We start from the raw sequence: 9,264 nt of genomic DNA, 5'->3' as shown, positions 1-9,264 counted from the left end.
CAGTAGGTCTTAGTTTTTCTACATGATAAAGAAATGCTGCTGTAGTTAATGAAAACAATCTATCAGTACACATAAATAGATGTGTAAAATCACAGAAAAGGTTCTGGTAGCGTACTAACCAGGCACTCCTGCAATTACAATTACAGAAGAGTAATTCATGTTTAATAAATCAGAATAAAAAATATTACTATTATAGAAACTTCGGTCTTATTGTTTATCTGTAACGTTGGTATAGTATGAATGGCTATGGAGGAGATCTTTATCAGCAGGAGAAGCTGTAAAAACACTGAACATACAGGTAAAAGTCCAAAATGTGTGCCCTTGTTTACATTTTCCAAAGATGCCCAGTGGGCTGGATTTGGCCCTCGGGCCTTATGTTTGACACCCTTGATTTAGACACATTTAAAGCCCGGTGCATATGTTAGACGACTATATCAGCAGGTCTCCAGCTGATTAAGATAAAAGTGAGTCTTTAGCAGATTAGCTGGAGCCCAGCAGTCCCTGTTCCCTCCTTCCCCTCCCGGTTCTCCTCTGTCTTTCTGATTCATATGTACATGATGTTCCAGTCTACATAACCACTGGAATAACCATTGGAACATGGCTTAGCAAGGCACCTTCCCTCGACTCTGGCTTTACAAATGTCAGTTCAGTTCAACCTTCCATTTAATTTGATTTGAGTCTCTTTTCCACCCGCATACTGTTTGCAGACATTTAAAACCCCATTCTGATTGACTGGGGAATCAAGCACCACGTGTTCTGTTTAATCAAGCCTCAAATACAAAGCTCGTTTCCCCTGGATGGATCTAGAGGCAGCAGATGTTTCTCGTGCCACCTTTTTAAAAGGATTCACTACTTGCAATGATTTGTCTCATAAAACAGAAACCAGAATGTTGTACTTTTGTGGATTTTTATGTAATAATTATTTTTTCTTATTATTTTCACCACGTGTCTCTCCCCTGTGTGTTTCTGTATTACGGACCCATCTCCCCTCTTGAGCTTGCATACCAGTACATAGATAAATACTGGTGAGGGAAGTAGCAAATATTACGGGGGAGGGGTGCCAGATGGAAAAAACTACAATTTGATGTCCAGAGCGAGCATTACAATGAGCTATGAAATGTACATCTGACACAAGGACACTTCAACAAACCTGCAATTAGATTGTGTTAGAGAAGATTTACACCCAGCTGTGATATTCTGCAGGCACTCACTGTTTGCAGTAATACAATTCAAATAAACAGCATACTCGATAAACATCAGTGTGTTAGTAAGCTGACATTAGCAGTTGTACCAAAGTGGTCGTGTCTAATTAGCTTCAAGGTTGCCAGCAATTTCTTGAGACCAACAAGAGATGGTGGTCTTTGACTTGCAACATGGTGGTAATTCTCTATTTTAAATCCTCCTCTGAGTCATGCCAACCTAAATGGGATTTAAGTTAGGCATTTATATCTTTTTCCAGGGCTAACAAATAAAGCCAATAAGGAAGAACTAATAATTGCAATGGCAAAAACCTGTCAGTCCCCATAGACTCCCATGTTAAAATTTCCAGAGCTCCAGCAGAAAAAAAAATCAGATTTTGCAGTCATTATGGACACGTGACACTGTCAGGCCAAGTGAATATGCCTAGACACACAATCCTGACCATCTGTGTGTCTAGGGCTAGTCCTGACCATCAAGCAATCACCGGTTGCTAAGGGAGAATTTATATTTCATGGCCAGTTGACAAGTGGTGTCTGGAGGTTGTTGGCAATAAATCTGAAGACAAGTGCTAAAGCCACTATGCAAAAAATGTGTGAGATGTTGTTTGCTGTTGCTGTGTGAAATTGGCCACAAAGAAGTATACAGTACTGCACCAAAAGCCTAGTGATTTACCTAGTGATTGCTAGCAATCTTGAAGAACCACTTGGCAACCAGTTAGAAAATTCTATGTTTCTGACGACTTGACAGATGATTGATCAATAAGTTCATTATGTCATGAGAGACAACTACAAGGTTGAGACAATTTTGACAAACAGCTACATGCAGCTACATGCTAGCTGTGTGCTAGGCTACAGCTAATTTGAATAACAAAACTGAACCACAATGCTGTTGGAACATTTTTAAAAGGAACTATCTGAGAAATATTTTGCTGTACTAACACCCCATCCAAGAAGTTTGTTCTTTAGTTTTGGTGAGTGAATTTGTTGCACTTATTTTAGTGAATATATGTATCTGTGTGTTGGACCTGTAAAGTCTACGATTCACCTTACTTACCAAATTTGCTAGCGTTAGTTGATAACCTAGCAAACCACAATCTCGCTCAAAAATGTTTTCTTCTGTATGGAAAAATGTGCATCTTTTAGCGATTTTTTATTATTAATGCTGAAAGACACCAGTCACTTAAGGTTAGGAAAATTCAGAATACTTTAAGAATATATATGGAATTGTGCCAATTTAGAAAGTCCAAGCAGAACACCAAAAACCGTTTGTCCAAAATGCACGTAAAAGGCTTTCAGAGGAAATGTTTATTCTAAAGTTCTAAGAGGTAACGTAAGAGGTTCACCTATAGTTTCATTTACATAAGCAGAACATATTTGTACATGCACAAAAACTAAGATTTCTATAAAAAACACAGAGTCATTGTCTTTATATTAGTAGTGCCTTACTTCTGTGTCATTCTAAACTGCATAAAATACTAAAAAGCGGATGTATTTCTGGGCGAAAAGTTACCTTCTTCATCTTTGTGAGCTCAATTTGTAATATTTAACATAAGTCAATTTAAATACCAGTGGAAAAATCTGTGAAAAGTTATAAAATGAGGATAGTTTTCTCTTTAAAAAAAAAAAAAAAGTCCTGCAAAATGTCTATTACAGACTAGGTCCTGTGTTTTCAAGATGGCTAAAATTCCTTCCAGAACTTAATCTGCAGAATAGCAAAACTGAGCACTTTATTCACTTTTATACTTCTTTATTCTTATTTGGTTCCAGTCTTCATCTTTCTAGTTACCTTTGCTAATATGGATATGCCTAACAATGGTAAACTTTAAGAAACTGACACTTCAAAACCTAGAAGTAATAGTGGTAGAACATTAGGGGACTTTTATTTTATAAAACACTGATAAATAAGTGTCCACGTGAAATGGTAAATGGCCTGTATTTGTATAGCGCTTTACTCGTCCCTAAGGACCCCAAAGTGCTTCACACATTCAGTCAACCACCCATTCACACACTGGTGATGGCAGCTACATTGTAGCCACAGCCACCCTGGGGCGCACTGACAGAGGCGAGGCTGCCGGACACTGGCGCCACCGGGCCCTCTGACCACCACCAGTAGGCAACGGGTGAAGTGTCTTGCCCGAGGACTGTCCAAGCCGGAGCTCGAACCGGCAACCTTCCAATTGCAAGGCAAACTCCCAACTCTTGAGCCACGATCGCCCTCTAGTAGATGTGGGGGGGTTTTCTGCTGTAGAGCCATATTTCTTATTTCTCTTTCAGCTTTCTGTAGAATATATTGATAAATATTTAGATAAACCAGTATCATTTCAGACTGTGGCTTCCTCTGATGCCTGTGTCCTTGGCCTCCACCTGTCTCTGAGTTTCTGGAGAAGTTTTAACGCAGGTTCTGTGTATTGCCTGTTGGCCAAGCCCAGCACAATCGGCACTACAGCCATGCTTCCGATACCAGTGCAGGACAGCACAATGTGAGTGGTAGAACTCCGCTTGGGGTCGCTGACCACCAGTGCTATGGAGACATGCATGTAAATGAGGTAGGGAACCCAGCAGGCGAGAAAAGTCAGCGACACTGCTACCACGCAGCGCGTGTACCGCAGGTTCAGCTTTTGCTCCTGGTCAGAGGCCTGACTTCCTCGCTCCACCGAACGATGGAGGCGGCATATGTCCTTCAGCTGGCCTCGGGTGATCCACAAAACATGGCCGGTCATGGCGGCGATGGCCAGAATAGCAGGTAAAACAAGTCCATACACCTCCAGGAAGATAAATGCATTGGGGAACACCCTCCTGTACGAGCAACAGCTGGTTGTATTTGCTAAGCAGTTTGAAAATGCCGTTAAATTTTGGGTACTTTCACAGCAACTGTTAAAATCTGACCCTGTCCAGTTATTCCAGCCAAAGGCAGGTAGAGATGCATACAAAAGTGCCGGAGTCCACACCACAAGCAGCGTTAAGGGAAAACTGCGATGCATCCACAGGTTACTGTAATGCAAGGGGTCAATAATGCATATGTAGCGCTCATAGTGAACCATTACCAGGTTGAAGAGGAACGCCAAGAAGAGGAAATTTGGGAACACGTGAGCCACCAGACAGGAGCTAAAACTTAAATGCCTGTTTAGACCCATCAGCGGTATGAACGGCAGTGCCACGCCCGTACACAAGTCGGCTACTAACAGGCTGAGGAAGAAGTAGTTGGGCGTGTTGTGGAGTTGGCGGTTCCAGGAGATGCCCAAGATGATGACGAGGTTGGCCAGGATGATGGAGGTCGACAGGGGAATGGTGATGATGTAGATGAGTTGCTCTTCAGAGAGCAGAACAAAGGAGTCGTCAGAGTCCATCGTTAGTCTTTATAAACAGATATCTGCATATGAATATGCAGACTCTGTCAGCAGGGGAAAAGATTTTCGGTATAAGCTGCTCGTAGTTTGAATACCACTGACCAGTCTTGTGTAAGCAGGACTGGATTGCTTTCAATTAAACAGTCCACTAGGAGACCAATGTCAAAACCACCTCTTATCATATATCAGCAAGTTAGCATTTTAAGCTTAATTCACACTGAGAGTTTGCCCCATGAGGTTTACTCAAACTAGCTAACGGTTCCCAGATTGACCGATTGTAGGTGACTTCCTTCAACTTCCTCTCATCTGCAGCCACCCTGTCAAGGTACCCTATAAGGAATGAGAAACAATGATAGTATAAGCAGAGGAGACCACAAAAACTGAAAAAAAAAAGGTTAGACGTGAGAGTTACATGTCTGATGTCAGTTAAGAGCATCTGCTAACCTATCTGGAGTACATGCGTTTGTTATTTGTGGAGAAGCATAAGGAGGCTTGAAAAGGGAAAGAAATGCAGGTAAATAAAGATCAATTATTAACAATTTGGTTCCTTTTCTGGTTTCAGAACAGGAAGAGAATGATGCCTGAGCACTGAGTAGATAAGGATTAACTGTAAAAAAGTGTAAGACCTACTAGAAACAACATAAAATAAGTTCAAAAGCAAAACTAACCAGAATTTAACCTATGATAACAATAAACAACAACCATGCCTTGTTAGTCTTGCACAACAGTGTATTGTAAGAAAAATGATTTAAAAGTTTCTCATTTGTTTTACAGTGACACAATTTTAGTGCCTTAAAGCAAGACTATGTGTCTTAAACTTGTGAAGTAAGACCTAAAAGTTATTTCAAGCTTTTAACCAGGTCATTTGAGCCTACGTGGTCACCACAAACCTCCAGAGGCAACTCGGGCCTACTGCAAATAATGAGGTAAAATTGAAATTGATTTATTCCCTCTATGGAGGGCCGATGAGGAATTTGGTCTCAAGGACCAAGGAAAAGTCGGAACGCCTCCAGAACTAAAACAGACTGAATGAAAATCTGAGCACATTTCAATCAGATGAAGTTGACAAGAAAGTGACAAAGTGGAAAAGGAAATTAGCGTGAGTACACGCTGTGCACATTCAGCGCGCTTGCTATTTATATTCAGATCTAGAGATCGCATTTTTCTCTCGTATGAGTGAGCAGCTGAGTTAGACGGGCAGTCCGACAAAAAAAACTCACTCACGGCAAGTTAAATGAGCAAGAAAAACGCCGACAGCTGTAGCCTGCAACGCTGGATACGAGGCGCATGTCATTTAATAATTCATCAGCTGGGACTCTGCAGTTACAACAGCTTTTGTGTGTATTATAATTCACAGAGTGATGCATATCCTGTCACAGTTAGTTTATAGTCAGGGGGAAATGTGCAGATTCTCACAGTGACCTACAATAAACCACACCTATGTGCTGCACGCATGTTTTATATCACCTGGTTTAAATCCTTTGAAAATAAAAGTTTTATAGCCGTTCAAAACAGGAGCATTTTCTATAACCGTCCAACACTTTTTACACTGTGATGCACTTTATGTCTGACACGTGAATGTTTCCAGCATTCATATACATGTAAAAAACTCGGTGATGGGACTTTAATGGTATCAAAGTCCTGTTACAGTCTTAGCAAACAGTGTCTTTAAAAGCTCTTAAAAGGCGAATACACAAAAACACATTGATTTTTTTTAACAACATCGCCTTAATGTGCTGCTTTCTGAGAAGCTTTGAGGGCTTCTTGAAATTATTTTTCAAGTCATTTTCCAGAGCTTTAAAAAGTGCTCGTGAGCAAAGCCAGTCATGCACAAAATAAAACTGTGTTGTTTTAAACTGTAGATTTTTAATGGAGAAAAATATTAGATCACATCAGAGCAGCACTGTCAGCAGATAACATGTCAGTGCATAATGTTTCTGAAACAACAAAAACAAAAGCATCAATAAAGCCTTTACCTTTTTGTGATGAATAGTCCAGTCACGTATGTTTGTGAGGAGAATTTAAAAGCCCACTCTCTTCTTCTGGTAACTTATTATTTCTCCTTCGTATCATCCCCAGCAGCTATAAACACTAACGAGATCCACCATAAACTACTTTCTTTACCCTTTAAGATCTCTTCAGTGAACCTGACCCCAGCAGCCTTTGCAAAACCTAACCACAAACTAAAAAAGAGGCAGAGTGAGCAGCCAAGTGTGTGGCTTCCTCTCTGATACTTTAAAGGGGAAGTGCCCTCTAAAAGGAGGAGGCGGCAGTTATGCTAAAAGTGTCTTTTCCTGAGGCGGAGGCCCCAGAGCCCACTAACCGTTGACCAACTAATTCAAGTTTTTGTTGGCCCTTACATTAATCAGCACAGATATTTTGCTCCACTGTTCATGAATGAAAGAGGATAACACTGTTATCACTGCAACCTTAAAAAGATAAGAACATTCCAGGTTACTATCAGCCGGCATGGCATGTGAACCACCTCCATTTTTCCATTTCAGCTAAAGCAAATAAGGAAATTAAATCAGTTTCTTTTATATATCAATTTATAACTTTATACATATAACTTATTGTTTTTTGACATACACCTGGATTATCTCTTCGTGCTTTGTGATACTCTTTAGTTAAATAACCTGCAGTTAGCAGAATAACAAAAATCTGTTTTTTAATATTATTATTATTTAATATTTATGTGCTTTAAAAAGACGCTCTATCTATATGGTTGAGATCTGGTAATTGTGGAGGTCATTTGATTATACTGAAATCTTTTTCATGTTGAAGAAACCAGTTTGGGATCATCTGAGCTTTGAGACATGGCACGTTATCCAGTGGAAGTCATTAAGACTGTGGTCATCAGTATTACTCAGGTGGGCTGTGGCACAGTTGATACTAATGGGTCACAAGCATGCAGGGAATATATCCCTGCACCATTACACCTCCAGTTATCTGGATGGAGTCATACTTAGAAGATGTTTTTACCAAATCTGAATGTCACAGCAAAACCTCATCAGCCCATGGATCGTTTTTTTGGTCCTCCGTCGACCAATTTTGACGAGTCTGCGTATAATTGTATCATCAGATTCTTGCATTTACCTGACAGGAGTGGTAAGTAGTGTGGTCCACTGTTTGCTGTTGTAGCCCATCTGTTTCAAGATTTGAAATGTGGTCCATTCAAAGATGCTCTTCTACAAACGTTGCTTGTAGCAAGTGGTTAGAGTTACCTTCTTTTCGGCTCAAAGCAGTCACACCATTATCCTTTGACTTCTGACGTCTGCAACACATTTTCCCCACGAGAACTGTTGCTCATTCTATAGTTTCTCTTTTCAGGCTAGAGATGATTGTGTGTTGAAATCCCAGTATATCAGCAGTTTGTAAAATATTCAGAACGGCCCATGTGGCACCAACAACCCATGTCACATTTAAGCTATCTAAATCACCTTTCTTCCTGACACTAAGTTTAAACTTTTGCAGGTGGTCTTGATTATGTCTACATGTTTAAGTGTATCGATTTGCTGCCATGTGATTGGCTGATTAAGGATGTGCATTAAGGAGCAGCAGAACTAATGTGCCTAACAAAGTGGCCAATGGTGAAAATCATATTCACCTTGTAAATAAAAAGATAAAGTTTCAGCCAGTCCTAACAGCCAGATGCACTGACCAACAGGAGAATTGTGTTAACTTTAATGGTATGAAATAGCTATATTCCTACTGTTTTCAGTATAACGAACCATACGTTGAAGTTTTTTTTTATTGCTGCTCAAAAACAAGAGACAAGTGTTCTTTACATTTCTGTTTCCTTTCTTTTGTAAAGCGACATAAACAGATCATTTTGTCACGTTTCTGTCATGGTACCTAGCAGTGCCGTCAGTCCTTGTAAGTAGGTCAAAGGTAAAATAAGATGATGTGACCTATATGTACAATAGTGTATACAGCAGAATTGATAACAGCTGTCACACATGTACAATATTTAAACACAGTGGTGGATGGAAGGCCAGAAGTGACCTGCTTTATTAGCCAAACACAGAGTCCTCCTTCCCTTCTACTTTTGTGCAGACCTACGGTTGTATTGATGGACGAGCTCCAATCAGATAATGGGTTTTAAACACAAACGTTCCTGAGGCCGGGACATCTGGAGAGACACTACACAGAGAGGACAAGACAGCACAACATCTTCACATAACAAATGAGAAGATGGTGCATCCTGGATTTCTCGGAAAACCAGATCCTACTCAACATTAAATCAATGATCTACTGGTTTATTATTATATACAATGGAAGAATGTAATGTGGTCGGGATAATAGTGCCCAGCTGGCTTCTGTGGAACTTCTCTGTTTGTTTTGTCACTTTTTTTTTTCACATCTTCCACTTTCTATCATTTTTTTCACTTAACATTTATTTAGAATTATTTTAACAACATACAAAAAAGGCCTGTTATTGACATTTTAAAAGCTCTGTTTCTTATGGAGTCAGTTTTTTGTAAAAGAGTTCTATTACAAACCCAAAATGCAATTACTATACATTTTTGGATTACCATAAATTATATTACATAAATATGTCTAATTCTCTGAACCACACAAACAAACAAACAAAATTGTAAATCGTGATATAATAACAATGTGCAGCGACACTTTAGCTAGCTGAGTGACGGTCAGGCTAAACCATTCAATACTTTCATGTTTAAAATGCTTTTAACTCAATTTTAATTCTTCACTAT

At 39.7% G+C, this 9,264-nt stretch overlaps 1 protein-coding gene across 1 annotated transcript; it reads right to left on the bottom strand.

Annotated features, from left to right (window-relative positions):
- Positions 1-3,341: 3,341 nt before the first annotated feature.
- Positions 3,342-6,766, bottom strand: LOC120733254 (G-protein coupled bile acid receptor 1-like). Its single transcript, XM_040031334.1, has 2 exons — positions 6,523-6,766; positions 3,342-4,876 (listed from the first exon to the last, which is right to left on the bottom strand). The coding sequence occupies exon 2, from the start codon at positions 4,544-4,546 to the stop codon at positions 3,521-3,523; it is 1,026 nt and encodes a 341-aa protein (XP_039887268.1). The 5' UTR covers positions 4,547-4,876; positions 6,523-6,766; the 3' UTR covers positions 3,342-3,520.
- Between the last annotated feature and the right edge of the window lie 2,498 nt (positions 6,767-9,264).

This window comes from Simochromis diagramma, unplaced genomic scaffold (genome assembly GCF_900408965.1).
Source record: "Simochromis diagramma unplaced genomic scaffold, fSimDia1.1 OVJJ01000235.1, whole genome shotgun sequence".
Lineage (NCBI taxonomy): Eukaryota > Metazoa > Chordata > Actinopteri > Cichliformes > Cichlidae > Simochromis > Simochromis diagramma.
Note: the sequence above shows the minus strand (reverse complement) of the source record. Positions and strands in the feature narration are given on the sequence as shown.